Raw genomic sequence first — 15,005 nt, 5'->3', positions numbered from 1 at the left:
TGCCATTTATCGACCTTATTCTTTTCTACAATAATTAAAGGGGGACCAGCACGAAAATCATCCAAATTTTAATTCTGCTGAAACCTTTACTGGAATAACCATTACAGGTCTAATAATCACTGGTTAAAGTTTTTTTCTGATATTTGGGTGGGAAGTATTATATTTTACCAATTTTTATAGGGGTCTGTGACGTCATACACTCAACACTAAACATTGCTCCATACATTTCTTTGTATTTTGTAATCAAAATTTCCGCTAGTTTTATACTCAGTCTATCCACAAGTTCGAAAGTTAAGTTTTCAGCGGACCTTTGTGTTCAATAGAAAAAGAGTAAAACATGAAATTATTTACAAAGAAATGTATGGAGCGATGTTTGGTGTTGAGTGTATGACGTCACAGACACCTGTGAACATGAAATACCTGTAATTATACTTACCTGCGCGGCAGAGTAATAATGTTAATAATGTAACTTCCGGTCAGCGGTTGAAAATGAGAACAACAACTTTAGATCAAGAATTCTTTCTTTCAAATATTCTCAAAATAAGCATATTTTTTTACTTTGTAGCCTTCAAAAGTTCAGCATTCATGTTAAATAACAGCTTACAGGTAATTCTGTCACGAAATACAGGAATTTTGAAGCTCGAAGAAACTATAAATGCTGTATTGCTTCGAACGAGAATTCGATGACTTGTGTATTCTGTTGTAATCCTTTATAGAACCACTTAATTATTGTTTGGATTTTAGCTCTTTACGACCAAGGTTAGTTCTCTAAATGCTTATTGAGTCTCCAAGAAACATTTCCTTGTGAAAATGTGGAAAGTTGAGCGCCACAAAAGTCACGATGAAACGATAAAGGTAGGTTGAAAATGACGAAAATTGCAAATAACCCATTGTTTACTTTGAAAAAAAATTTTTTTTACCGTGTTTGCAGACTTGAACATTATTTTTTTGCTAGAATTTTGTTATTTAGGTATTACCCTTCAACCTCTAATGCTTGTTTAGCTTATTGGCATCTTTTTGGTGCTAATTTTCGAAGCTTTGATATGGTTGAATTTAGGACATTTTGAATTTTAGGCCTTATAATTTGACTATCCAAGGACTAAAGATGATTGTACCCGCAGAGATTTTGCACGATTTGGTAACTTCAATGTTTCAGAAAACTTCCCACCAAGCCTCTATATTAGAAATGCAATACTTTTGGAGAACGTACAAAAAACATTTTGACCATTTTATCTTGTTGCTAAAACAGTTGATACATCGGTTACTTGAAGGCACGAATATTTCATGTACAAAATAACAAACTAACAATAATTGGTATTTTTCTAAACTAGAAAAGATACTTTATAATTGACGAAAGTTTTGAGGAAATTAAGTTAAACATGTATGAGAAACACAGCATTGAATTTTACCTTCGAGTGGGTTTAATTTATTCCAAAAATTGGAAATTAAGGTCTCATAAAACACTTGCCGTTTCCATGGCAACAATACATTTGGTGACCAAATTGTTGTTGTTTTTGTGAATCCCATATAAAGGCCTACTCACACACCAAATTTCAAGGGTGGTCAAAAAATTTCATTTCCCACTTTGCTTGAGTCTTACAGAGACCTACTCTTAACTCGTGTAAGCATGAGGTTTATGCTGATTAAAGCCTTACAACACGGCAATTGTCTTATGTTACTTCACTACAGGTAGAACATTAGAAAAACAAATATTGAACGTGTCACATGCCACTCACTGTAGACAACACACTTATATTCTAAAAAAGGAAACCAACCATCATGTAGAAGTTCTTTTGGACCTCTGATGCATAGATTGATGCCAGGTGTTGATCTCCATCTTTTTTCTTGTTTTTTCCTTGTCTTTTTTTTTCATCTGGGAAAGCCTGGAGGTATTTCTTTTCAATTTCAGCTTGTTGCTCTTGCCAATATTCAATTCTCTTTTCCAAGTGTTTCCGAAGTCCTGAATACAATTAATTTCATATTATATCATTTATTACAAAAAATGTAGACTGCAGAGTGGAAGGGGATTAGTGTGTCAATTTGAGTGAGTTTTATTCAATGTTTTGTTTCTTGATTTCAGGATGAAAATTGCTAATTATACAATAGAAAACAATGGAAATTGCATGAAATTGTGCTATTTAGTATTACTAAAGTTTCACGGCTATATTGTTTGCACTCTACACAAGTGAGCTAGGGTAACACTCAGCAGATTTATCTCTCCCCAGCTGAATTGCAAACATTTTAGTTCAGACTTACTTGGTAGATTTACAGTTTTTATACTTTCTTGGTGAGTGCCGTAGTCTCTCACAAATGTGTCATTGCTTAGTTGTTTTTTAAATACCTAAAAGTAATTACCAAAAAATAGAGGAGAAGGAGAGATCAGTGGTCTGTCACCTATACTCTAAAGAAAATATGCACATATGCATGCATGGCATAGTCAGGGTGTAAACCTATAGTAGTCGCTCATGGCTACTATCTGAGATTATATTTGACTTCTGGCTTTCGGCTTGGTCAAATATAATTTCTCAAATGTTATGTAAATAGCCAACTTAAGTTTGTCTCGTAGGCAGTAATGTTGTAATTCTTGTGAGCTTTAAAGCTAAATGTGCTGAGCTGTAAATAAAATGGTTTTATTTAATTTTTGATTTAGTCACAGTTAAAGATGAAAATACTTTTTTCTAGTATTGGATATAATTTTTGGTGTGTTTTGCTCAATAACAACAAACAATCATTTACAAATTGAATGTATATTTTAACTTGTTGGTTTGTGTAAAGTACTGTACCTCTTCTATCAAATATTCGCAAAAGCTGTATCCATCGAGAAGAACTTGCTTTGCAGCATTAGGGGTCTTATCATAGTATGAAGTGATCTTTTCATTCGGCAAACCAATTTCCATTATTACTTCCAGGTTTTTCAAGATTAATCTCTCTGTAGGACCTAAAATGTAGAAATGTAGGAAATTATTTTATGCTACTAGTTGATTCTATTACTTCATAATTATTGTTAATGTTAATGTTAACAAATAAGCAATGTTGTTGTCTTAATTCACAAGTCATGAAGTAGTTAAAAGGAATAGATTTACGCATACTCATTTACAACCACTCTACTATAGTAATATACTGTCATGGTCATTGCGACAACAATAGCATTGACTTCAGATTGTGAAAAAGATGATGTAACTTATTACACATGTATGACAAAAAACAAAAAAAACAACAATTAGGAACGATCATCAACTGCAGGCAAATGCTAAAACATTGAGGTGGGCTTTTCAGCTATTTATTTCATATTACCTGAGAAGGTTGCAACTTTGATGTTGCTTTTTTCCACTGCTGTTTCCTGACCTTTTCTCAATTTCACAGTCAGTCGCTTCTCTTTAAAGCTCTCTGGTCCGTACTGCGACAAAGCATTATTCAGATCGTCTAATGCATTGCATCTATGAGCAAAAAGACCCACAGATCCTAGGAGCTGCTCAGTATTGCGCATCTCACAATGGAGAGCACATAACATAACATTACTGAGTTCTTCATCCAATATGAATTCCAGGTCATCCCTCAAACCTGTCCAGCTAAAAAATAAATAAAAAATCGCACAAATCTATGAAAAACCAGAGAGGCAGTTTACTGAAGTGTGAATTTTTCTTTGATGAAAGTAGTAATTAACATTGCGAACATTTTGTGTGCCTTTCAATGACTAATTACCGTTACCAAAGTTTTGCATGTTCACATTTAATCTGAATAAAGCAGTATTGTACTGTTGCATATTTGTCATCAATTCTAAAATATTGAAAACAGGATACCATTTAAATCTGTACTTGACCTTCAAAATCTGTACATTTGAAACAGTCATGATTTGACTGTATCATTTCATTGATATCATGGTCTGATTCAGGCATAACTCTGAGATATCCAAACAATATACATATAAAAAATTAATTGCTATGTACAGTTTTAAATGATATACTTTTTAAGTACCTCCCAACATTTCCTTTGCTTCTGTTGAAGCAGTCCTTCAAACATCCAACACATGCATCACCATCATCAGAAATAGGACATCCACAACCCTGTTAACAGTGATCACATGTTTAGTTACGTGTATTTATTTAATTACATTCAATATATTTCAAATAACTAGAAGCACATTTTTTGATACACAACTGAAAAATGTCTGTAATTTAATTGATTCATGAATATATGTAGAGTACTTTAGAGGTGGTATAGCTATGTGTATTTGCAAAAATTTAAATTTTAATCATGCTATATCAAATCATTTCTGATTTGCATTTACTCTACTCATTTCAGAGTGGTTATAATTTACTAATTGGTTTTACATTGTACATTCTTTATTATAAATTACAATATTAACTCACCCTGACAGCCATACAATATATACAAAACTCAGTATCCAATCCTTTTCCAGCCAATTTGAAGCTGTCATCTTCTGTGCTTCCCTTCCTTACCATGAGAAGACAAAGGGCTTTGTAATCAGCTGTGACTAAAAAGTAAATTTACTGTATGTGAATTAAGAGGTAGACCTAATTTTGTATGATTAAGTTTATAATTATACTTTCTGACTGATCTTGCCAATGAAGAATTCATGCTTCACACATCAATTATTTCTTTCATTTTGTCATTAGCTAATATAGTACAGAGCCAATTCAATTTGATCATCTTCTTGTTCAAGGATTAAAATTTGCAGAAAATTCTAAAAGTTGTAGTGAGGTAAAGCTATCATAAAAATGGATAGGTATGTAGTATAGATTAATAATATCCACTATTGTTTATATTATTTACATTTGTTAGAATTGAAAAAATACAATGAAAACCAAAGTTTTGTCTGTAAATATGAATAATATGATAATTATTTTATTGGTGTTAAATATGATGCTTTTACCTGTAAATTTTAAATTGTAGACTTTACCATCAACATTTATTCCACTTGTTTTAAGAGCTCTTTTCTGAGCATTTATCTGTCTCAACAATTTTCTTATCTCAGCTCTGCTCAATAAAGAAAGAATAAAAAAGAAAAATTAAAACCTAGGACATCATGACATCAGGAGGAGTTCTTACACACAATGCATTTAAGTTATAATTATGTCAGAGCAGTATGTAAATTTGCATTAATAAAAACAATTTGGTGATCTTCAACGAACAATGACATAAAATATTTATTGAAGGTTAATAAAAGTGTTACACTGATAATTCAGTAAAATGAAAGTATTTGTTTTTTAACTGATACTGAATCTGAATTTCTTTTTATTATAGTAGTTTATTAACAATTGTTTCATACAAACCTTGTCTCACCACAATTCGCAATTACTAGAGGATAAACTGATTTGCAGCTTTGAACTTTTGAATGTTCATTTATGGGCACTAGTCCAATCAAAACTTGATCTCTACCTGTTGATTCAGTTATTCTTTATTAATCATAGGTAGTTTAGAGAGAAAATTCTATAAATGTTGAGATTGGGCTGGCTCCAATTTTGTCCAGTGAGGGAATGATAACACACCTGCACGTTTAATCTTTTCTTTTTCTTTTTGATCAAAGCCCAGGATGGAGGATGCCAACAGGAAACCAGTCCCCTCCTTACTAAGGCTTTTGCCCAGTCCACACTCACTTCTCACTACACTCCTGTTAATTACATACACTCTACATTCGACTCACCATTTTGATGGAGGGAAGAAAACAGGGGGACCTTAAGAAAAACCCTCATAACACAAGATTTAGAACAACACATCGAATAAACTCAGTTCACATATGACCTGATCGAGCCAGAATTGAATCAGACTCATGTTTTTAAACTAATAATGTATAATTAATTGTCATATAAGCATATTGTATTACCTCCTAGAGATCTTCCATCAATCTTTATATTGAACTCCATATCATCACTGTCTTGCTTTAAAAGGCGCTGCTCTCTTATGGCCCAATATAATCGTTGATTTCAAGTCAACCTCATAAGCTTGTTTTTCAGTTTCCTCATTTCTCTTGATTCCCATTGTATCTTTGATTACACTGAAGATCAAACTTCTGACTGCCTTTATTTGACTTTTTGTCAAAATAACTGGAGTATCTTTTGAATTCTAGAAATGAATTATCAAATAAATTGTATTAATATTAATCAGTGATATGAGAGTATAAATATTCATGATCCTAGTCCTTGATTCTTTTTTTTTTTTTTTTTTTTTTTGAAGAATTAAAAGTAGAATGTTTTTTAAGCATTTATGAATTTGAGTTAGGGACTTGCATAACTTAGAGGAGTTAATGGTGTACGTGAGTTGGGCATATAAATAAATACAGAAAAAGGTTGGTGCAAGGAAAAAAAGGAGCATTGAAAACGAAAATACGGGCAACACTTGCCACACAACCATACATTTCTTTGTAAATCATACCGCTTTCAAAAATATTTTACTCCCAAAATATTGAACATATTACTCTAAAATTTTCAGTAGTTACAAAATTAATAAGACATTCTCTTTCGATTTCTCGGTTTGCTTGTAGCTTTAAATTATTTTTTATGCTAATGAGGAAAATACGTAAACAAAGATCGGCCTTGTTTCAAGACGTGTTCGTGTTGGTGGGGAAATAGTTATGCGTCTTTAATCAAACAATCACTTCTCTAAGTATCTAATTACAACTGCGTAAGCTAATATTGTAACATCTCCCCTTTTATAATGTTTGAAATACATGGCTGGGATGATATAGAAAGATTTTAAAGATTTAAAAAAATAAATGACCAAACAAAATGGCTGACTAAACTACGAAATGATTATATGGATATTAAAGTTCAACTGTAACAAAATCAATGTCCTATAAATGTTCGGTAGTCAAGTAAACCGATCAGGTTTCTTAACCACTCTCTGACTTCTTCGCAGTACAGGTGGATTGACCGCGGGTTCTGACGCAGGTAGAACTTGAGGTGTCCTTGCACTGTCTGCCTCTGGTGATGCTTGTGTGTCACTAGCTGGTTCTTTCGGTGCTTCGTCGACGGGCTTTAAAAGCTGTCTGTTTCGGCGAAGTAACTCTCCGTTCGACTCAACTAGGTATGACCTGTCTGAGAGTTTCTCTTTACAGTTCCCTACTTCCCAGGGCTTGCCTCTCTGGTTTGGCGCTACTCTTACCTCTTGGCCTATTTCTAGGTCTGGTAGGATCTTTACATGTCTGTCGTAGTGACTTTTGGCTTTCTGGCGCTTAAGGTGGATTTTGGTTGTCACACCTTCCGCTACTTTGGGATACAGAAGGTTAGTTGCTATGGGGACTAGTGTCTTTGTTCTCCTAGACATCAAGCGCTGTACTGGGCTGCTCTGCATTCCTTGAGTGGGGGTATTCCGATAATCTAGCAAGGCTAACCACGGATCTTTACGGTCTTGCATGGCTTTCTTGAGCAGGCTCTTGGCTACTTTCACTGCTGATTCCGCCTTTCCATTTGACTTTGGGTGGTATGGCGATGAGGTGACATGCTTGAACTCCCAGTCTCTTGCAAATTCAGCAAACTCGTTGCTGACGTATTGAGGCCCGTTGTCGGATACCAGCACATCGGGTATCCCATGTCGACTGAACTGTTCCTTCAGAAACTTGGTAATGGATGCTGAGGTTGTATCTTTCAGAGGACTTATTTCTATGTAGTCTGAGTAGTAATTTACCAAGACTATATAGTCTCTGTTCTGCAGCGTGAAAAGATCTGTGCCTAGTCTGCTCCAAGGTCTGTCGGGTATTTCGTGCGACTGCATTGGCATGCTGGGGTTACTTGGTTGATATTCTGAGCACACATGACAAGCCTTTACTGCATTTTCGATGTCGTGGTTCATTGCTGGCCAGTAAACGCAATCTCGTGCTTTCCTTGCACACGCCTCGATTCCTTGATGACTTGAGTGTAACCTCGCGACTACTTCAGATCTGAGGGCTCGAGGTATGATGATGCGTTGATTCTTGAATAAGATGCCGTTGTGGAGTGTCAGTTCCTCTCGGAAATGCCAGTAGTCTCTGATAGCTACTGGTACTTTGTCACGTACGTCAGGCCATCCTATTAGTATAGTATTCTTAAGTGACTGCATTGTAGGGTCTTGCTCTGTGGCTTTTTGTAGTTGCGCTAACCTTTCACTTGTGACCTTTACATTGTCGAGGGGGTTGATTCCTTCTAGTTCTAGCGCAAACACTTGGAACTCGTCTCCAGGTTCTCCTTGGTCTGCGAGGAAGGCTCGTGAGAGGTGATCTGCCACGTACATTTGTTGTCCTGGCTTGTAAGTTACGTTCAGGTTGTATCGCTGTAGGCGTAATATCATCCTCTGTAGCCTGCTGGGTGCTGCTAACAAGGATTTCTTGAAGATCGCTTGCAAAGGTTTGTGGTCTGATTCTACTGTTATCAGCTCTCTCCGTGTGATGTACTGGCTGAACTTTGCACAAGCGAAGATGATTGGATTGCAAGACATTCTTTTTCGATTTGTGCGTAGCGTTGCTCAACTGGTGTGAGAGTTCGGGATGCAAACGCTACTGGTTGGCCGTTTTGAAGCAAGTTTGCTCCGAGGCCTTTCTCACTAGCATCACATTGGATAGTGACTTCTTCGCTCATGTCATAGTACTTGAGTACTGGATGCGCAATCACGAGTTGTTTAACTTCTGAGAAGGCTTTGTCGTGCTGGCGTGACCACACAAATCTTGCATTCTTTGTGATTAGTTCACGAAGAGGCAGTGCGACTTCTGATAGTCGAGGGAGAAACTTGGAGAGATAATTTACAAAGCCTAGTAGGCTGAGTGTCTCTTGCTTGTTGGTAGGCTTTGGCATTTCGGTCACTGCTTTGACCTTATCTGGATCTGGCTTGAGTCCGGTGGATGACAAGATGTGTCCCATGAACTTCACTTCTTTTCTCCGCATGATGAGCTTCTTGCTGTTCAGCTTTAAGTTGATCTGTCTTGCTCTCTTGAGCAGACGTAGCAGATTTTCGTCATGGTTTTTGTTGGCTTCTGCTAATGTGTCACCGTAACCGACCACTAACATATCGTCGCGGAGCACTTCCACGCCTTCTAGGTCTCCCAGTCGCTCGTGTAGGGTGCTTTCGAATTCCTCTGGGGCTGAGCTGACGCCAAAAGGCATGCGTAGATATCTGTAACGGCCAAATGGGGTCCAAAAGGTTGTAAGCTTACTGCTAGCTTCGTCCAAACCGATTTGGTAGAACCCATCCTTTGCGTCTAACGTTGTGAAGACTTTGGCCTTGCCGAGTCTGGGTAGCATCTCGTCCATCGTAGGCATTTGGTATTTGGGTCGTTTGATCGCTTTGTTTAGATCTTTGGGATCCAAACAGATTCGTATCTTTCCAGGTTTGGCTACAACGACCATGCTGCTGATCCATTCGGTGGGTTCTGTCTCTTTGACGATGATTTTCCTTTTCTCGAGTTCAGCTAACTTTGTTTTGACTTCCTGGCGAAGCGTAACTGCGATTCTTCTAGGCGCGTGTTGAACTGGCGTGACATCTGGGTCAACTGCGATTGTAGCGTTACCAATGTTTCCCAATCCTTCGAAGACGTCTCGAAAATCTTTTAAGATACTTTCTTTAGTTAGGGGCAGAGTTCCGGTTTCTTGAACCGCGTGGACTTGATGATCGATGTTTAACTTGATTAGATCTAATTGTTGGCATGTCTCGGCTGATAAAATTGGTTTGTGGTTTCCGTTGACAACCTGAAATTTGAAGCAATGTTTTTCGTTGACCTTAAGTGTCACTTCACCTAATGTTTCCATGACTGATCCATCAAACAATCGTAGTTTGACATTGCTTTGCTTGAGTGTCGGATTACCGTCTTGGTTGATGATTGCTACATCCTTGTGGCTGATTACGTTACAGGTCGCTCCTGTGTCTAGTTGGCAGTCCAAATCCGTTTTATAACTGGAATTGGTGTTCATAAACTCAAGCTTTGCAAAAAGCTGCTTGCCCTTCGTTTTCACCGAACCAACTTCTTCAATCTTCAACGTGAATTCGTCGGATGAGTATTCTCCTTCTTCTGATTCTCCTGATTCAGCTGTCATCGCTTTGACATTGCTTGACCTCGATTTACACACAGACGCGAAATGGTTTTGTTTCTTGCACGTTTTGCATTCACGGCCATAGGCGGGGCAGTCTTCTAACTTGTGTTTCTGAGAACCACCACAGCGGTAGCACTTGTAACTGCTCGTTCGTCGACTTGTAGTTCGTTTACTGTCCTCGCTTGGCGTTCTGTGGGAACGTCTGTTGTTGTACTTGTCACTTGGCTTGCTTGGAGATTTAGGCTTCCGTTCTCGTATTTCATTGATTTCTTCGTTATTTGTCTTATCCACTAGACTCATGGCTTTTAACTGACTGCTAGCTAATTCACTTGAGCGGCAAATGTTGAGGGCTTTGTTGAGATCTAGACTGTCCTCTTTTAAAAGACGTAGTTTTGTTGCGTGTTCTCGTATACCAAGAACGAGTCGATCCCTGATAAGCTCTTCCTTTAACGGACCAAACTGACATGATGAAGCGCATTTTCTAAGGCGATTTACGTAGCCATCTACGGTTTCTTCTGGGCCTTGAGTACAGCTGTTGAACAGATATCGTTCGTACACCACGTTGCGCTTTGGTTTGAAGTAGGCTTCTAGCGCGTTTAAGCATGTGTTTACGTCGTTCTTTTCTTCGTCACTTAACTTGAGATTAAGGAATATTTGCAGACATTCCTTCCCCATTACGGAGCGAAACGTTGCTAGTCGTATCTTTGGGTCTTGCTGGTACAGTCCGGTTGCGACTTCGTAGTCCTCCCACTGTTGTTTAAAGAAGTCCCAATTGTTTACTTGATCTCCTTTGGTATTCATCGGCGTTGGTACCGGAAAATGCGACGTGAATATTGGTCCTCGTGGACCGCTGCTGGTCGAAGCTTCCTCCTTACTTGACATATTACTTCTTCAATGCCTCGGCAGTAGGAACTTGACGGTTTTTTCAGCTACTTTGGAAGCGTTATTTCCAATTTATTTCTGACACCATGTTTCAAGACGTGTTCGTGTTGGTGGGGAAATAGTTATGCGTCTTTAATCAAACAATCACTTCTCTAAGTATCTAATTACAACTGCGTAAGCTAATATTGTAACAGGCCTCTATAGACTTATCCCAGTACGACCAAGTTGAGTGATGTTCAGCAAAGTCTGCCAACTGTCGTCAGGAAGCTTTGCTTATAATTTAAAATACAACTGCACCCAGTCAGGACGACGTAGTGCTTTGAAATAGTCGAGCCATTTCTCCGTTGAAAATATCGATTCCAGACCTTCTTTTGTTCCTTTGGCCTCCGTCACTATATCGACTACCTCGTCCATCGTTCCTATCATGGATTCGTCCCCACTTAAAATCTTCTGGCCGATTATGGTGGACCAAGATTCACGATGACTCGCACAGACATCGTCGATCTCGCGTTTCAGAGACGACGTTCTTTGCGCAATAGATCGGCGTTTGTTTAGAGGCCGTAAGTTTTCATTGTTTTTTATGTCTTCGACATTCGGGGAGATCACTACGAACTTTTTGTTGACTGGTTGAGTCAGGCTTGCCGGTGTTGTTGGCGGGAGAGTATCGGATTTTGGCGGGCTTTTCTCGTACTTGATGCGTAGCTTTAACAGAGCCGCATTTGAGGTCTCTAACTCTCTTAGTAACCTAGTAATTTCTTTCGACGCATCTACCAAACGTTGCTCTAGGTTTTGGGCGTTCTTTAGTAGGTCTTCATTAGGAAATGGACTATCTAAATCAATTGTTGATGTGCAGGGCTTTGTTGATCGTTCTTCTAAGTTGAAGGAATTTATAGTGTCCATGAACTCAGTGAACACTTTCGATTTTAAAAATGGATTGCTCAAGTCTCTTGATCTGAGATGTCCTCCAAGTATTCCGAAGGATGTCGAAACCACGACTTCATTTTGTGCTCGATTTCCGAACAACTTCGGACTACATGGAGCGCCATCTTTTAGTGTGATGTTGTCCAACTTAACCCGCTTGATTTCATCGGGGAATGCTGTAGCAAGTACAGATTTCGAAAATTTTGAAATCGGACCAAATACGTTTGTACTTAGCAAGTAATACGCTTTCTTTTCATCCAACGACGGAGAAACAACCCGCCGAAAAGACATCTTTTGTGAGTGCCAGTGAGTAGCTGAGTAAACGAATACTCACCACAAGCTCCACATCGACACTACAAGTCTTTGAATTGCGCGCTCTTACATAAACCACATATCAAATTCGTTGTTCAATAGATTTATTGACAATAACATTTTGTACAGATCAACTGATGACATGATGTTGTACATATGACTACCATGTTCCTATTTCCTATGACTCTAATCCTATTAGCTGAACAATAAAATGAACCATCTCCTGCGGAGCAACAAGACACCTTTAAGTCTTCCTATCTAACTTTTTACTTGGGCATAGCTTCTCGTGCTATTGTTTACACACTAGAAATGAATCGCTTATCAACGTGAATAATTACAAAAGTCGCTCAACTTTGAAATATTTTTATACTTCCCACATAACGCAACATAATGATTATGCGTGTTTTAAAAACAGCAAAAATTTATCAACACACCTGTGGAATCATCGCTTGGCAGCTTTCTCTTCTTTTCTTGATTGGAGTGTTCTTTTACGTGTGCATTGAAGGTATTTTTCTCCGAGGTCTTATTACACTTCCCACATTTGAATTCTTTTTTCGTGTTGTGCTTCGAGTGGACGGTTTTCAGATGTTTTGATAGGTCTGAATTTCTCTTGAAACCTTTAAGGCAGTGTGGACACTTGTGGCTTTTCTCCTTGTCGTGTTCCCGCTGGTGGCGCTTGAAAGTCTTTTTATTCGTGAACGTTTTCTGGCATTTTGAACATTGATAGGAGCTGGTTTGGTCAGTTTGCTGTCCACCTCCACTCTGAGTCGTAGATCGGTTCTGTAAAAATAAAAATAATGTGTCTTTAGACTTATAAAGTTATTCAAATGTAGGGTTTTTTTTGCACTGAGCTCATTCGCTTGAGAAGTAAAATCAAATATATTATGGAAAAACCGACAAAGAAGATAGCACATCAAAAAAAAAATAATGCCTACCTCATCTGGAAACATTAAAGCCATCATTCGATCCACGACCGCTGGAATTTGATCACTTGGGATCTCGTTGTTTAAATAGTATTGCTCGAAATCCTGTAGATTGGTAAACTGATCCATTTCGAAATTTTCAAGTTGAAGACCTTGCTCGGATGAAAAGTGGACGCCTTCACCACAAGCTCGTCTAATTTTATAGACTTTTTTCATTCTACAAACAATAAAACTTGCCTAGACATGCTGGGTTGGGCAATCGCTACTCCACCCTCTTCATAGGCTATACATTTGACACAAAACACGTGCACAAACATCTCACACCCAATATTTGTATAGCTTTTGCCGAGTCACGATGTCTTGACTGTTCTATTCCCGCCTTTTAGCGTAGAAGCTATCAAAATGATAATTTTCTTAACACTCGCTCCCGCCATTTCGATAATCTACGAAAATGTTATGACATTGACGTCATTTCCTATCAGTTCGAGACCAATCAGGACGGCGAACGGGTCAGGCGCAGTGCAAATAAACTTTCACGTCATTTCCTGATTATCGTATCCACCAATCAGAATCGTCACGTTCAGGCGCGATGCAAATAAACTTTCGCGTCATTTCCTGCTGATCGTATCGACCAATCAGATCGACTTCCGCCTTAGGATCCTAGCCACTGGTGACGTCAGTGGGGGCCGAGAAAAGGGGGGCCGAGAAAAGGGGCTAATTCCATGCTTAATACACTACTCAAATTATAATTGAAATGAAGTGCTGCTAAAATGGTTCTGTTATGCAAACAGAGCTTGAGTTAATACAATAATGATGATATGATAATGATATGAGTTATTACTTTCTTATTATTGTCACTAACTAAATTGTTTCCTTTTCTTTTTCTAAGGACATGACAGATGAAGACTAGGATGAGCTCTACTTGTTAATTAAAGTATTTACTATGTGATGTTTTATGGCTTGTGTATCATTTCTCAGTATGTTTCATGTATGTACTATATTATTTTACTTGTTGGATGTTTTTTTGTTAAAACACCATTACAAGCTAACTATTGTGTATTACAACATATTTGTTGTTTCCTACCTGCTAAGCATTCCAAGATAAGAGAAGGCTAGCATTTTTGGTGCAAAATGGTTTTATTACAGAATGATAGCCTTCTAGGCAACTTGTCTGTCCATTTGATGATGTTTTCTTGATCGCTTTAATTAGAGCAGTCTTACTTAATGCCTCAACTAGTTTTTCATATGCCTCTGAACCTGAAATAGGTTATAAACTTAAATTATTTCTGAGAAACTTTTAAAGAATAACAATGAATAGCAATATTTTCATTACCTCTGGTCATTCAAAAACTTTTTCTTGAATGACTGGACCATGATGGCAGGCATTAATAATTTGGTTGGAAGGGTCCTTGTGTTTATTAACCACATGGCAGAAAAAAGCTTTGAAACTTTGCAAGTTTCACTTCACCTAGTAGTTCCTTCGTAGAAATAACTGACCAGTAGAAATGCCTTACGCATGCTTTTGACCATCGTCCAATTATCTCACATGTTTTTTTCCTTGCTTAACTTCTAAATTTCTATAAAAGGAAGAAAATATTAACTGTAAACATGGCATTGCATGTGGATAACTTTTAACATTCCAGTTTATATTTATTTTGGCTTTCCCAGATTACAGTGCCTTAATATGGGTTGATTCCAAACATCTGTGTGTGAAAAAACCTACTTAATTAAATTTATGTACTACTTTTGGACATGCCATAAATCAAGAAAGCAATGGTTTATGAAATGTGAAATGAAAATAAAGTGATTTATTCTACTCCGTAGCAAAGTTCTTTGGGCCCGGTCGCTGGCCGCGTATCCCGGTTTTGCCCCCCTCAAGTTTCCTGTTTTTTTTAACTCACACTTGTTCCAACTGTTTTAGTTACGTTTAATAGTGTGATGTAGATTCGTT

General features: G+C 37.7%; 1 protein-coding gene and 1 long non-coding RNA gene across 3 annotated transcripts; one reads left to right on the top strand and one right to left on the bottom strand.

Annotated features, from left to right (window-relative positions):
- Positions 1-485: 485 nt before the first annotated feature.
- Positions 486-14,003, top strand: LOC148911364 (uncharacterized). 2 transcript variants are annotated; one of them, XR_016119768.1, is made up of 3 exons: positions 486-606; positions 745-855; positions 13,944-14,003. It is a non-coding gene; the product is annotated as an uncharacterized LOC148911364 (long non-coding RNA). The 2 variants fall into 2 exon arrangements; XR_016119767.1 differs by having other exon boundaries at positions 486-855.
- Positions 1,758-3,565, bottom strand: LOC148911365 (uncharacterized). Its single transcript, XM_089029880.1, has 4 exons — positions 3,295-3,565; positions 2,784-2,938; positions 2,257-2,341; positions 1,758-1,960 (listed from the first exon to the last, which is right to left on the bottom strand). Exons 1-4 carry the CDS (start codon positions 3,509-3,511, stop codon positions 1,758-1,760), a joined length of 660 nt encoding a protein of 219 aa, XP_088886006.1. The 5' UTR covers positions 3,512-3,565.
- Positions 14,004-15,005: the final 1,002 nt, after the last annotated feature.

This window comes from Actinia tenebrosa, unplaced genomic scaffold (assembly GCF_029948245.1).
Source record: "Actinia tenebrosa isolate PJP-AT-01 unplaced genomic scaffold, QUT_ActTen_1.0 PGA_scaffold14__42_contigs__length_11649687, whole genome shotgun sequence".
Lineage (NCBI taxonomy): Eukaryota > Metazoa > Cnidaria > Anthozoa > Actiniaria > Actiniidae > Actinia > Actinia tenebrosa.
The sequence above is the reverse complement of the archived record's forward strand: the minus strand, read 5'-3'. Positions and strand labels throughout refer to the sequence as shown.

Bases quoted from the DNA above. Each gene is read 5' to 3' on its own strand.
- LOC148911365 (XM_089029880.1), bottom strand. From the start codon at position 3,511: ATGTTATGTGCTCTCCATTGTGAGATGCGCAATACTGAGCAGCTCCTA. The intron at 2,939-3,294 runs GTAATATGAAAT...TCTACATTTTAG, and splicing joins CAAAGTTGCAACCTTCTCAG to GTCCTACAGAGAGATTAATC. The intron at 2,342-2,783 runs GTACAGTACTTT...AATTACTTTTAG, and splicing joins GCGAATATTTGATAGAAGAG to GTATTTAAAAAACAACTAAG.